Source organism: Lepeophtheirus salmonis, chromosome 14 (genome assembly GCF_016086655.4).
Source record: "Lepeophtheirus salmonis chromosome 14, UVic_Lsal_1.4, whole genome shotgun sequence".
Classification (NCBI taxonomy): Eukaryota; Metazoa; Arthropoda; class Copepoda; order Siphonostomatoida; family Caligidae; genus Lepeophtheirus; species Lepeophtheirus salmonis.
Window position 1 is genome coordinate 9,378,534 of NC_052144.2, and position 16,545 is coordinate 9,395,078.

At 30.1% G+C, this 16,545-nt stretch overlaps 1 protein-coding gene across 5 annotated transcripts in view; it reads right to left on the bottom strand.

Annotated features, from left to right (window-relative positions):
* The window catches only part of LOC121129728 (neurotrimin), a 170,558-nt gene that overhangs the window by 32,237 nt on the left and 121,776 nt on the right, over nucleotides 1-16,545 (bottom strand). For all 5 annotated transcript variants that reach the window (XM_040725445.2, XM_071893396.1, XM_071893398.1 and 2 more), the window contains one exon: nucleotides 15,011-15,170. In XM_040725445.2, the coding sequence (XP_040581379.1) occupies nucleotides 15,011-15,080 (70 nt within the window). In that variant the 5' untranslated portion in view covers nucleotides 15,081-15,170. The remainder of the gene's footprint in view (nucleotides 1-15,010; nucleotides 15,171-16,545) is intronic.

The window sequence follows — 16,545 nt, forward strand, 5'->3', positions numbered from 1 at the left end:
AATCATTCCGTGGCCACTTGGTCCCTTTTCAAATCCTGGAAATATTTCTTAATCAGACTGATCAGCTCGTTTTTGGTGCTGCCAAAGGTTTGGATCGTTTGTCATGTTTTGTTTGCCCTACACACAAAGAAAAACCCCTTTTATTCAAATCTGGGAAGTTTGGAGGTTAAAGTTCCGGTGATATGAAGTCGTCAAAATTAGCTTGGAGACATTAAAGACTTATGTCGAGGTATGGAAGGAAGCTGAGTCCTTATACCAAATTTCAGGCCTCTCATTGGCAACCATACCAGGGCTTCATCTTTGTCGAAAGCAAGTCCAGGTAGGTATCAGTGTTGAAGCTGAGGCTTTGAGAGAACACATGAGGAGGCATGACGGTTTCTTCGGAGTAAGCCATACCAAACAGATAATGTTGCCCCAAAATCACCTCTCAATGTTTTTATTTCCGTCCTAACCTTGGGAAGGTCCCAGAGTTTGAGAAATTATTATGTTTTTGCTGCAGGCGCAGATTTTAATAATGGATCAGTTCCTGTTTTGAATATTTGAGACAACAATTTTGTCATTTGATTCCATTATTTTCCAACTGATGCAGGTTTGAAAAAGCTATCTAAAATAACAAAAAGTATAAACTGCCTAAATAATAAATAGCTTGTAGACCCTGAATATTAGGGCAAGATTTTTTTAAATTTTTACACGAATAACTAAACGGATAGTACTGCTGGAGAGTTAAAATTAAAAGAAATTGTTCAAGTCGAGTAATTAAAATTATTCCCAAACACCAACACGTATAAGGTTTTTTCCAAATTGTCAAATATTAATTAATTTATTAATCAATCATTCACATTTACCGTATAAAATATGCTTTTTAACACACATTTTTTATATTTTCATATCAAAGAATTATCCTTACAATGATTTTTTAGTCACGGGGTCTTGCTAAAAATATTCATTGCACCTAAATGCAACGGTTGCTGTTCGGGAAATGTGAACTTATTTTCTTAGTATCATTTTCTGCACTAGAAAAACGATACTGCATCTACCAACTGAAACTTTGTATTTCTTCTCTCTTCCAGGGTCACACAAGTGTAGGGAAAAGGAAACTTGAGTCCTTTATTTGATTAAATACTCCCCGCGTCATTGTGTAACGCCCACAATAAACTTAATTGAATTTTGGTATTTTAGCCCTACTTCTGATATGTTTCATAATTGCAATTTTTCATATTTTTATCCATAAATAGAAACTTAATTCAGTTCATAATTTTTTGATATCAACCCCATAATTTCCAAATATCACTTGAAATCTTGGTAATTAATTTTTAAGAAACTAGTGAAATTATAATTCAAAAAAATGTTAATAAGAAGTATAACATAAATTAAAAGTTTTAATAGGTTAATGTAAATAAATTGTTAACCGCATAATATTCTACATTGAATTCTTTAAAATATATACAGGCTGCAGAAAACAGCAAAATAACAATTTTTGTAAATCAGAAAAGTTTTATGTTTTGTTTTTGTTACATATAAAATTAAAGTTTTAAAATCACATCAAATTCACTGAATAAACTGAAAACATCGATATTTTAATTGTCATTCTTTGTTTCTTTTTAAATAACTTTTCAAATAAAGATTGTTGAGGGATATGTATGTTAAGTCCTACTTTACAAACGATCGTGAATCGAGCCTACGCACATTGATTTTAAGAGAATAAATTTTCCTGAGTGTGTTGTTCACTAAGCTCAAACGTTTAACATTTTGGAGGGATAATTCTTTAATACAAAAATATGTAAATTTTTTAAAACATATTTTATATTGTAAATATGAATGATTGATTAATAAATATACTAATTTTTGACAATTAGGAAAAGGCCTTAAACATGCTGGTGTTTAAGAATAATTTCAATTACTCTATTTGAACTATTTTTTTTAATCCCCTGAGTTTTTTCGTGTTTAAAAAATCTTGCAATTTTCAACTTATGAAAATGGTTTGAAAAAATGGTTTTTTGTATATTATAAATCAATGTAATTAATGGTTTTTTGTATATTATAAATCAATGTAATTAATGATTTTTCTTGGACGCAACAATAAAAACTCAGGAGCTAAATTTCAATTGGTTATCAATTGCCAATAATTTGTCAAATCAGTTTTTGGCACTATTTATTTCGAGGGCAAACGTACGTTCCTCAGCATTCCCACTCATGAAGGCGACTGATTGTATTTCCAAGAAGGCTTTTGAATATTAATTCTAGAATGAAACCATGCTCATTTCACTTTCACACCAACAGCCTGATTGACATGCTTTATAAATATAAAGTAATGCTGTATACCCTGTATATTACGAATCATGATGACATATCAATAATTACTTTTATAGGGGAAATAATATGAAACCCCGGGTTGAAAAATTATTTTATGCATGTCAAACCCTTTAAGGTATACGACAAAAACAATAAAAACAAAACTTTGTTCCACATAAATGAAGTAATTTTCTTCTACTTTTTGGGGAATATTTAATATATGTAGGTTATCTAAAAATAACGATATGTAACTTTACGAAGGAGAAAAAATATATTTGTGGGATTGAATAAGAAGTCTTTAGATCCTCTTATATGAGAGAATTTGATTATAAAACTAATGTTACTACCATGAAAATAAGAGTAGGGAAAGAAAAAAGATTAGTGTCTAAGTATAAATATACTAATGAAAAAAATTAAATTAAAAAGATAAATGGTGTGTTTTATACGACAATGTTTATCGAAACATTGAGGGAAATGGTTTCTTGAATGAGATTCAATGGTTATGAAGTCATGAAAGTATATCATTTCGTTATTTAACAATTGTACAAATTTAAATAAAAGAGTTCATCATGAATTTTCAACATGTTAAAAAAAATTTATATTTTTAACATTTTAAGGATATCATAAAAAGTTGTGAACCAATTAAGATGCTTCAATCTATGTAAAATTATGTTGTAAAAAGCACAAATTAGAATAGCTTAGGTTATACAAAGTAATGTTATTCTTAAATAGTCATTGGGATAATCATAAAACATATAACATTGCACGAGTGCAAGAATTTTAGAATGTTGTTTTTTTATTTTTCGAAGCTCTTATAATTATTTAATCTTTCTTGAGCAAATAAAATATTTGAGCTGGATTAGTATTGAGGATCGATATCGGAGCAATTCCCACCTTTATCATTGCTAGATATGGAATGGGGTTTATGTTTATTTCATTAATCCCATAGCAATTCGCAAATACATCCCAACTAAGATGCTCTTCATGTAAATATTCTTCAAATTATCCGAATGTCTTTTTCGGGTTTCTTTTTTTGTCATACCAGCAAATCTAATTTTTTCTTACTATACCGGGTGGTCATTGAAATATGACCACTTACTAATTCAATAATTAATGAAGGTTGAGTGATATAAAATATTCACTTTCTAATATATTAAAGCATAAACATTTTTTTTTAAATAAAACAAACATAAGCCCTCTAGCTGACCTAAAAGTTGAGAAAAATGGCCCTTGAACGTAATGGACAAATTTTCATTTTCACACTCCAAGCAGTTGAGTGTCTCCAGGACCATCATCAACCCCACCAGCAAGTCCGAACGTTTGAGAGGAGTAAGGTATCTCTCATAAAAGCTAAACTGAACCTAGGGAGTTAAAGAAAACCACCCAGGCCAATCCCCTCAAGTCCATTAGGACGGCTACAATGTCTGTCATCTAGACACTGAGGCCATCAAAGCCACTGTTAGCCAGCACTATGACACCATCACAGAGGAATACATCTGTAGTGGGTACCAGGTCTTCCACAGCCGCCTGAAATATATAATTACCGCTAAGGGTGGCTACATTAATTATTAAAAGAGCCCTCACATTATAGTATTAATTTTGTTGAAATTCTATTGTTAATCAATAAATTATAGATTGTTGATGTTTAAAACTCAAAGCGTTGAGATTTTAATTGACCACTCGGTATATTGTGTACAAGTTGTGACTTGTATGATAAAATTGTACAAGTTGCAACCAAGAAATGAGATGAATAATTTTAAATGAAGGATTTAAAGTAGTTTTAATAAGGATCATGTAATAATTGAATTATCTTTGGATGTTTCATATATTATTAGTGTAATTTTGACTATCTTAATAAATATACAAGTATATGTATTTTGGTACACGTTATAAATTTCTCATTATTACATAATAACCATGTAAATTTAATTCATCAAGACGAATAAATATTTGGTAATAGTAGTCGGACTGTCAATACTAAAACATATAGAAAAAGATGAAATAAAGTTTATGACGTCATACATGGACTTCAAAGACCATTCCTAGGTCAGATGAAGCAATTATATTACCATATAATATTTACATATACGTTATTAGTTCACCCTATCTGACCAATCAGAACATAAGAAAAATAATTAATTATGATATTAAGAAGCTTAATACTAAATCCTCATGTGTTCATGTCCACACAATCAGCTTTTAACTAGATATTAAGTTTAAACCTAAAGGAAAAAAATCAACCTATTATATTGATTGCGGTCACAATAAAATACTCCCCTTATGCATATCAAAGTTAACAGCTGAAGGCAATAAAACAGTATTTCTTCTACCTCACCACCTCTATATGTTTATTTATCTATGGCTCTATGTAGTACTGACAGTCGAAAAGACCTATAATATCAGTCCTAAAAACAGAAATGGGTTAGAACAAATTAATAAGAACATAGACAACACTATGTATTTGCACAATTCAACTAAATATAAAATTCATCAATAAACAGAACTACCCCAATGCAATAACAACAATATTTATATGAGAGGCACACAAAAAACAACAACTAATATTTTATGATGATTTTCTATTAGTTAGCTCATGGTACAGTGATTATTGTATTATATGATATTCATAAGATAATACTTTCAGTTGCTTCTCACTAAATTAATATTTTCTATGTCAGGATATTAAGAAATATAAAAAAAATATTATTCGAAGAATTCAAAACTAGGTTAAGTTGTATAAATATATAATTTCTGTCAAATGATTAATAGATTTGAATATGACACGTCGTTACTTTATTGTATAAGCCAACACTTTGTCCAAAAGTAAAAGAAATAAACGCATAAAATCAATTAGTAGCTATCAAATTCTGGGCATTTTCTTTCTAACTATGAAATTGTTATCCAATAATTGTCAGGAATTGTGCATAACTAAACAAGAGCTAATTCTAATTCAACCAATCAAAAATTCGCACTCGTTCAAGGGAATTTTCAAGGTCAACTTTGGTTTCATCTTGGACATCGGGCACCTCTTTTTGGGGTGTCATCGACACTCCCAGTTTCCTTGAACCGCTTGATCGTGTAGTGGCCTTATAACTTTGACACATTGAGATGTTTTAGGCACTTTCTAAAGGCCCGAAGCTCTTCCTTTCCAAATGAAGCGAAATGATGGTGCACTTCTGGCTTATGATGTCGTCGTTAAAGGTTTAAAAATAAAATTAATCAAAAGGTTTGTTTACAATAAATAAAGACGTATGTTCAGTAAATTTTGTACAACTAACAAAATCAAAAAAATATACAAACGTCTATATATTTAGTTGAAATTTCTGTCCTAAGACTTATGGGTCACCCTGTATTATCTTTAAGAGTCTAGAATTATCTATCAATTATTTCCAATGACGAAATAGACTCAAACGTAATAAAGAAATCAGGGGTGTGTTTGAAGTGTTCTGGTTATATAATTATCCATACTCCAGCTTATTCACGGATCGATATCAATGTGATTGAGATGAGATATTTCTATATTCAGGACGCTGGAGATGTATCATGAATGAAAGTTTTCTGAAAACATGAGATTGATCAGAATTTACTAAAGGAAAAGTTGACTTAATCATTTCAGTGAGGGAGCTGGGGATAGAGGATGATAACACTCTCTCGTTCCTTGTTCCTCACTGAGTCTTTCAGTCGACAATTTCACTTGAACGTGATTGACGAATTTCCATTCGCTCACTCCAAGTAGCGTCTCCAGGTCTACCATGTCCTAGACCGAACGTTGTCAAAAAAGCCAAGCTTAACCCGTAAGAGTTAAAGAAAACACCCCATGCCAGTCCCCTGTCGTCTTTAAGGCCCAATGCAAGAGATTTTCACACCATACTGTCCAGAGAGCCATAAAAAGTGGCTAGAAATAGTGGAGATGCCACTTTTGACACCAACAGTGAAAGAAACCCATCTTTCGTTTTACAAAACTTTGAATGAGTCTTTTGGGATGTTTTTTTAAGTCTTTCATAACTTTTGGGCCCCCTACTGCCCTGATGGCATTGCCACGACTACATCGAGACCCTCAAAGCTACTGTCAGCCAGTACTGCCACGCCATGGCAGTAAACACATCTTCAGAGGGTACCAGGCCTTCCATTACCACCTGAAAGCCACCATTGCCGCTAAGGGCGGCTAAATTAATGATTAAGAGAGCTCAAACACACATCAATTTATAGTATTAATTTTGTAAAAATTATATCTTGTTGAATTTTAATGCACTAATCGGTATATTTCTTGTAAATGCGATTACCCCTCTTCAAACTTTGAAAAGCTTAAGCAGTTTTAAAAAAAGTGGCCTTAAGAATATGAACAATTGATCAAAAATCACATTACTAGTGCTACTGTTAAACAAATGTGATATTAAGTTGGAAAGTAATCCAAGAAAAAAAAAAAACCTTATTTGAATATTGGTAATTTTTTTAAAACTATTTATGTTTCTTATTTCATAATTATAATTAAGTTAATAGCTATTGAAAATGATTTAATACATATATATTTTTCCTTTTATTAAGCAATAAAGTATGTACTTTGATGAGGTCATTTGCATATTCAATGAAATAAATTAAAATTTGCAAATAAAAATCAATCAGTTTTTTTGTAATAATTTAATAGATATGTACATATATATTACATTTAATGTATAGGTTTACATTTGCATTTATGATAATATAATTAATAAGTGTATTCAATATATTTTATTGTGAATAAATTTATTATATATGTACATATGTAAACATACTTGTTGAAATTCTCAAGAATTGCCTTTCTCATGAGTAAATAAAAATAAAAGAACATATGCTTCTTTCTCGAGGGAATTAAGAAATAATATTATAAAAAAGTTAATAAAAAACATACTTTTATATTAAATCAAATTCTAAAAAGTAGAAAAAATTAATCGGAATACTTTTCTTCAATTGTTTATATATTTTTGATTTTAACTTGTAATCTTTAATTTGTTTCTTGATTAAATCTTATATATACGAAAATAAATACTGATTTCATTCAAACTTTACTTTTAGCTCAATTTTAGATTTTAATAATCGCCTAATAAATAAATGATATAGGCATACTTTTGTATTTCTTTATGGAGAGTCCTTGTATTTTAATTAGATAAAATAATTTTGTAAATCGCTCTTCAGAAATACAATTAAAAGAAGCACTATAAAAGTCATAACTTATATTTTTAGCATAATTAACTTTAAAAGGGTTTCTTCTGATGATTTAATTTCAATTATTCATTTATAACGGACACACTTACAACCATCAAATGAAAAAAGAGTTGGGACTGTAACTATTCATCGGTATCATATCGTTGAATTAGTATTCTTGTACAGAGATCAGAGAAAGTTATATGACAAATGATGGCGAGGTTAGAAAGCCAAAGAAACAACCCAAGCATCTTTGAAACTCCATGAAATTCTGGACTGTTGTACTCGTGATTCTTCTATGGGAAGAAGAAGTCAACCTTAAATAGATCTCTCCCCTGTAAGATTAAAAAAATACGGACCAAAAATTGGGGACTTCTTTCCAACAAAATTTCCAATGAACTAAAATTGAACAAGGGAAGCAATATAATCATTTCTTTACATAAAAGTTCTAGACCTGCACCAATGAATCACTTACTGGCAATAAATACTCACATCGCTTGTTTCCAATATATCAGTTCGGAAATATCTCCTTCTAGCAAAAATAGCTGTCACATTACTAAATTACTTCAATTTTTTTTGTAGCGTAAGTATATAATGACACTTAATTCAAAGAAGATCAAAAATGTTTTCTGTGTTAAAGAATTCTCGTACATACATTTTTAAATTTAATTTTATTCAAGTAGGATGTAATTGTATCTTCTCTTAATATGTTATTTATAACTTCATTGGAAAATTATATAGGATGATAAAGCCTGTGGTCCAGATGGAGTCGTGGGAAAAGTCCACAGCGATATAGCGATTAAGTCATTTTGCATCTATAAAAAATTGGACGTTCAATGGAAAAGTTTGAACGACTATCCAAATCAAAAATAAAAGAAAGAACTGCATTTATTCCAAAGCCGGAAGTTTGGACAAATTTTAGCCAAGGAAATCAATTACTGTTCTCAAAAATCTTAAAAAATTATCGTTGAATAATTGACCAAACAAATGGAACCAACTTTTAATCAAAAAATTGGGATGGAACAAAAATTTTTAAAGCATAGGAAGATTTTTGATATCTCCCGCAATATTCAAGCAACAATTGATATAGTGGAAACGTGGAAAAAGTTTATTTAGGCAACATCTTAGATTTGTCTAAAAGTTTCTTCTTAAAAACTTTTTAAAACCAGCCTTGTTATACAACAGCACTTCATCGATATCTTTGGATGTACTAGAGAGCAATCCAATCATCTTTGAATAGAACTGACGTCAGTGATGCCCCTCATCTCCAATTATTTTCATAAATCCAATAGAATAACTTATTTTAAGGGGTACAAAGAGGTAAAAAAGCTAAGAATCTCAACATATTATTGATTTGTATGCGGATTGTCGCTTTAAAAATAGATTCAAATTCTGAGTGTCATGTAATTGGAATAATTCAAGTCCTGCTGATTTTTTTCTGGAAGTTTCAAGAAAATACAAAATTGCCTGTGAATACAAATAACACTTCTATTTTACCTGGAAAACTTAAGAGGGTCTTTAGGTTGGAAGCTGTACAATAGAGTGATGCAGTTGAACTTAATATTATAATTCCATGCCAGAATCATGGAAACTTAATTTCGGTACTGCCACTATGTAAGTAAAACACAAATACAAAATTTTAGAAAATTTGATTATAATTCCAACTTTTAAACACGTAAGAAAAATGTTTGTTATTTTAAAAACATGATTTCAAATAAAAAAATTATATAAACAAAAAAAAGTTTATGACTTTTTATTACATTTAAATAACTCAAATTTCCTTCATTGAAGAAAGAATTAAGTGATATCACCTAGACTGTTTATTAAATATAATTGAAATTATTGAACTTCAGTACTCGGGTTTATATATTATTTAGCCTAAGTCCTAATCATAGGTCTGGACAATGGATTAAAAGAAAAGATTAAGATATCCTTCATATTTGCAAAACGTTGTCTACTAAGACTTTTGTAAGAGGGGATTATAAGGAACTGATAATGCTAGTAATTCTTATCATATATGAAGAAAATAGTAAAGTTTTCAACAGTTTATAAGATCTAGTACTTTAAACAATGCAAGGTGGATGTCTAAGCTTCTTTATCCTTAAAGATCGATCCGCTCACAGATCTAGCAATTCCCAGCACCTTCACTCGTCTGTCATCCATCACTATATCATGGATTATATCAATGATTTATAGAGTAGTAAGCTCAACAACGCGTTCAAGCCGTTCAGCGTCACTTGTGCCCATAGGGTTAATTAGAAAATTTAGAAACCTATCATAAACTCTTCTTATCAAAGGTGCTGAGTTGTTATAATGTTTATCAAGCTTCTTTTAGTCTCCTAAGGTGTTTTTTTTTTTGCTTTTCATAAAGCATTTTTTAAATCAACAAAAGAAAATTCTTTTTCGTCCATTTTTTGGAAATCACTCCACTTCCTCGATTCAAACAAATGCCAAAAATAAAGAAATAGATCAATCTGAGTGAAAGTTTGTGTGTGTTCTTCCAAGAGATGCCTCTAATTAAACCCAAAATCGATACTTACTAAATAGTGCAATCTCTCGGTTTTGCAAATACTTTTCACACAAACCTCGTAATAGGTTTTACATATGTAGTAGCTGGCACGTTACCTCCTATAGGATTTACCTATTCCCTTTGCTAAGTTGTAATAAAAAATAATCTAGTACCACTTTCTCCACAGTACACTGTTTAAACCCCCCTTATATTATAAGATAAGATGAGAAAAATGTCATTTTATTTTTTAATTAGTATTTAATATTTAATTTTGAGTATAAGTGACAAAATAAAATAGGAAATATTCAAATTTTAAATGTTTAACATATAGGTATGTAATATTTAAATGTGGAAAAATCTGAAAGAAATGTAAAAAAAATTATATATGTAAGCTCTTACAATAATGGAGGTATAAAGAATATATATTTTATTTTAAAAAAATCTAAGGAACTTATATTTTTATGTTCATGCTTATAAATATTGGCTGACATTTTTTCAAATAAATAAAATAATTTAATATTTACAAAAATTGTTAGAAAAAAGTTCATATGTACATTTTTGTGACTTTTTTACAAATGAATAAATAAATAAAATAGGTAAAAAAAAATTGATAGTTACAAAAATAGTTACTCGACCTTTGAGTATATTTGTGATTGGTAAATATTTACAAAGTATATTAAGAAAGTGAATTTTTGTATGTATAACTTACACAAGATGCAGTTTCACCTAATTTCTTTAAAAATATAGTGAACAAAAACAATTATAGACATAAAACCTATAATTCACTACCTATGTCTCATTTCCGCTCATTTTAGTGGCTGGTCATAAATTAATGACACTAAATATTATAAGTATATAATTTGAAAGACTCTATGTATCTATTTTCTTTGAAATAAAGAATCCCTTTTTAAAAAAATAGTAGGTTGACTGTGATTAAAGTATCTTTGGTAATTTACTAAAATCATATTAGACAAAGAAAATTTTATGGAAAAATATATTAATATTGATTAAATAACTCATTTTGGGATTTATATAATAGCAAAGGGAGTATACGGTGTTCTCTTGAGTTATTTGAATGATATATGGTATGAAATAGAAGGAAGATTGAAAACCACCTTGAAAAAATAAGAATTAAGATTAAACAGTCTCTCCTCATCTTTTTATACAAAGCTTATCATTTTCATTCTTTAGACACAACAATCTCACTTCAAATGTTTCGTTCATACAACGTATTTAAGCTCTTGTTAAACATAAGAGTTTTAAAACTATCCTTCTTACGGATATCAGGATCTTCCTTCGATACATCCGTGGTTGGCCATTAAAATGCTTCAAACAAGACAAATATCAGGTTTTCTTTATTCAATTATTTATATTACTATCAGTTGATACTATAGCAGCAATCCTCTTATATAAAAAGACACAGGATTTACACATGTATTTCAGATCCATTTTAATCCAGGCCTATTTGACAACTGCTTCAATTGACTACACACTTCCATGAAGTTCTCTACATGAATTTATCTCAATATGTAATCTAATGAATAATAATGAGGTATGCAATTTCAGTAACAGAGTGGCCACTTTGACTTATAATGTTATGCATTGATAATACATTTACTGCCACTGCCATAATTTCAAAGTTATCATCCTCTTTCACCTTCTTTTTTTACATTATAAACTGTACATATAGTACAACTAGAACAATTTAAATCTGTCTGTTTGTTGACAATAAATAATTAATAAGAAAAACAGATAGTCTTCGGACCTTCTTAAACAAAAAAAAAAGGAAAGTAATTTTCCACATTGTCTCCTAAAAATGAAGCATATTTTATCTAAGCGTATTTTTAACTTTCAAGATATAGTTTTTGCGACTTCAAGAACAACAATTGTATGTATAATGGGAATATGTCTTGATAATCCCCGCAACCTTAATAGGTTCCAAAAAAAGACGAGGTGGTGTGGCGGTCTTTTGCTCTTAAGATCTCCGATGTTCTTGAGTTAGAAAGATCTCTGAAGTCAACTTCCAAATATGCGAGATCCAATGTGATAATTATAGGAGCCTTTCTATATATCACTCTGCTAGTACCAATGATAATGAATACCAATTAATTTCTACTTATCTAAAATCAATTCATTTTGGAATAATAATCTTTGGAGACTACAATCTCAGTAATATTGATTGGGCATCATGGTCACCTCTTCTTCTTTTCAAGATCTTGTTTTTGAACAAAAATTCCATTTGAAAAATGAGTATTAAGACTAGATTATAAGGAAGGCCAATCAAAACTTGGGAATTACTAAATGAAGTTTCAAAACTCTAAACCCTTCGTTACTAATAAAACTTTAAGGGTTTATGTCCTCCCGATTTTAATGTACGAGTCTGAGATCTGGAATCCTTCCAGAAACTATCTGATTAAGTACTTAGAAAAGGTGTAAGAAAGGCTTGCGTAGTTTTTCCCTTCAATGGGAGATAATGAAACCTATTAAAATCAAAAGACTTAGCCTTCTCACACTGTATATTAGATGTACAATTAAGGATATTATTAAGGTCCATCGAATTTTAAACAAAAAGATACGCAATTTTTCCCCCCCACCCTGGATACTAACTAAAGGCTAATTCTTCCACCTAATGAGACTCTCTGTTCACAAAACCATCCACGTCCCATTACAAACATGGTCATTTTAAACATAGCTTTTATAATAAATCGGCTAGTCTTTTGCCTATGCTTTCGCTAGAGAAATGATACTAACCTCAAATGGTTTTAAGTAAATTCCTTCTCGTGTGACAAATATGTGTATATATGTTTAAAAAATATTGATCTTCCTGTATACCGAGTGGTCCATTGAAATTATTTACATTTTGGGATATAATATATTTTTTTAGTTGCACTTTTTAGTTTTAGTTTTAAAATCTTAATATTCTTATCTTTAACGTACTTTTACTAAGAATTATAATTTATATTTTTTTATCAACATTAAATGTAAGTAAACCTTTATAGGTTTAAATTATCGCCGCTGGTCGAAATATAAAATAATTAAATATATTCATTGTTGTGCCTGAGTTTTTAAAATCAGCAATTAATACCTTTACAATTTTGAATTGTAGAAATACAAAAATTTTATTCTCCGCCCTATAAAAGGTTCAGGCAAAGTCTTGTTAAATTAGCTTTATTCATTATAATTAAATGTAGTTTGCAAGATATTATATTTATCTCTAGTTTGGTCGAAACTAGATTAAAACAAACAGTTTTAAAATAAAAAACAGTTTTTTCAGCACATTGGAACCCAAGAGAGAGAGCCTATAATCTAGGAGTATCTGAAGGGCAAATCTCGACAATCCATCTTGAGGAACCTGAAGAATCAATCTCTAGAGGACAGACCAGATCAGGCATACCAAATTTAAAAAAACACCGAAGTTGTTAAGGCAAGGATTACAAGAAATCTCAAGAGGAACCTCACTAAGATGGCCAAGGCTTTCAACATCGCGGAACAACAATCAAAGATCTATTAGATATGACTTTGGGATGCATCCCTACAAATGGAAGAGGCAACAGCAACTGTCGAGCTAAGCTGAGGCTAATAGACTTGAGAAAAGCAATGCCCTATTCAGAAAATAAGGACTGGCATGGCTCCCAACATTGTCTTCAGTAATGAGAGGACTTTCACCTTGGAGCAGGTTTTATATCCCAAGATGAACGGATTCTAGTCTAAAAAGGTAAGTTGGATGATCATGGAGCCAGAGTCTGTTATGGGTTGGGTGACTTTAACTGAGACAGAGAAATCCCCCTTGGTATTTGTACCGATGAAGATAAACACCAAGGAGTACATCAGCACCATCCTTGAGAAAGGTCTTGTTACCTGGGCCTAACGTCACTTCGAGAATGAGTAATATAACTCTAAGCAGGATGATAGCCTCTCCAACACATTCAGAGGGATGCAGCTGTTGTGGGAGGGCAATTTTAGTGGTTTCAAGAACAAAACAGTCTAGCCCCCTCCAGCTCTGACCTAAACTTCATGGATTACTCCTTGTGGTCCGTTTTTGAACCCAGAGCCTGTGTGGCCCCCAGCAAGAATTTAGACGACCTTAAGCCAAACTGGTAGCTGCCTGGGACTCCATCCTCTTGCACATGGTTAAAGCATTATGCAAGTCTTTTCAAAAGAGACTTCGGGCCGTGATAAAGCTAAGGGTGACCATTTCAAATGAAAGTTATTTCATATGTTTTTTAAACTTGTGTCGATCTATATCTATAATTATGTAATTAGTTAGGGGAGAGTGATGATACTTGTTACAGAGGAGGCATGTTACACTACCAATAACTTTAAATTGTCTAGTTATCAAAGCACCTTGTCCTTATACATCCTATTTTATATATATGATGACGTCATTTATAATCAACAAAAATTATCAATCATATCCGTCTCCCGTCAATAACTATTTATCTTCAGTGCCGACTGTCAACTCAACACTTCCATGTACAGCATTAAACAAAAAATTCTAGCTATTTTAGAAACATAATTGATTGTCGTCACTAAATATCTCCAATATGGTTGAAATGTCGCAAGATGAATTTAGCACTATTACATTTACGTGGAAATGAAATTAAAATAAATAAAAAGACAGAGAATAAATTAAATAAGAATGAAATTTTGGTCTGTTCAATTTTATTAAAGATTATTTTTGTGTTCACTGACAAATTTGAATTTCCCAAGTTCATTTTAGCTTATAAAGATTATAGTCCCCACATTGTTGGTACAGATGACAACTATCCCCGAAAATACATTTATACATTCGTGACTGCATTTGGTATGATTTCTTAAAAAAAAATAATGATTCAATGTAGATTTATTCTCTATGGCTCGTAGCAATCTAACAAAAAAAAATATGTACGTATATATTATTATCTACAAGTCATGATATAATGAACAGAAAGTAGGAAAAAGAAAAAACTTTTCTGTCAACGCAACCATATTTTTACCTACTATGTAATGATATGTTTAAGCCCAAATGATAATTAGTTGTAAAAGTACCTTGAGTAGCTGCGAGTATGAAGAAAACACAAAACACTGTAATATGATCTTCTATTCCATAAAAACTCATTTCTATTTTTTTCTACAATAAAAAAAGAGCTTTCCTAGATTTTTTCTGATTTTTTTTTAGAGTTGCTTTGCGCTTGATTTCATTTTATACCTGAAAAGAATAAAGTTTTATTGATATATGTACATAATGATTATTTAAGGTAGAATTGTAAAAAAAGAGGACCTTTCAATATGTAAAAATAGATCAAAAAATGAAAAAGTGACCCTAACGTTCTCAAAAATGTTAGAAAATAAGAACAACTTAGCTGGCATGACGTTCTATTAGATCAGCTGCAAACAGCTTTGAAAGCAAGTCAATAAATATTAATATCATTCTGTATCGAGCAAGGACAAGGGGCAGGAATTACTCTGATGTCGATCCTTATTTTTACTCAGAGTCTAAGAAGGACTTACACTCATCCCCCTTTCCCATACCCCCCCAAAAAAAAACAAAAAAAAAAAAAACAATATTAATAAACTTCAGTGTAACTCACAGCACTAGTGATAATAGAGGGCTGATCTTATCTATTGGTAAACATTTTATTTTATTTTATTTTTTCAAGAGTAAAATTTAAACAGAAGGTTTTTGAAGACATTTATTTTTCATCGTTATTGGAAAATAGTTCTGGGTTCAACTTTTATACAATAAGTGAGCCATCAAATCTTATAATTGTCATGAATTCACTATAATCATGAAACTGAGACATTTTCTGGTTTGTGATGACCATTAATAAATCAATATCGTCCTTTATTGAAGGTAATTTTTTAAATTGAAAAAAAAGTCTATTTTATAAGTTCACCTATGGTATACAGCATTACAAAAAAATTAAAAAAGATATGAGCATCTAATTAAGGTCCTTCATTTTACTTAATTTTTTGGTGGTTATATACATTTTTTATTAAATGTAATCAAGATAACGTAGTAAATAATTGATTTTTTAAATGCTGAAATGTTTTTATCAATTTATTATTTACTATGATTTTCATAAATATCGTTTTTTCATGTAGAAATATGACACTGAATCTTAGTTATACCCTAAAAACTTCATTTTAAAAAAGGCTTTAAAGGAGACACCTTCATAAATAGATAGTTTTAATGGTCATATTTGTGTTCTACGGCTTAAATAATATTCATAAATGTTGGTTTCAGTCTGTGGGCGTTCCATGACCGTCATTTTGTTGCATAGTGGTATTATTCATGTAAATACTTGAAACTTCAAGTATATTCATGGCCTTTATTGACTTGTAAGGACAGATATTTTTTTTTTTTTTGACCAACCAATACATGTCATGTCTATATGATTAGTTTTTCCAAAAAAGTTATAAAATGATTAAATATTTTCTTATATGAGTGTATGAGTGCATTTCTTTTCTTTGAAAACTTTTATTAACAAATGACAAATAATAATTAATTAGAATAATAACTCTAAAAAGAAATGCAGTCAAGAATCTCTTATTTCTTATTTTCTTTCGTTCATTTATAATTG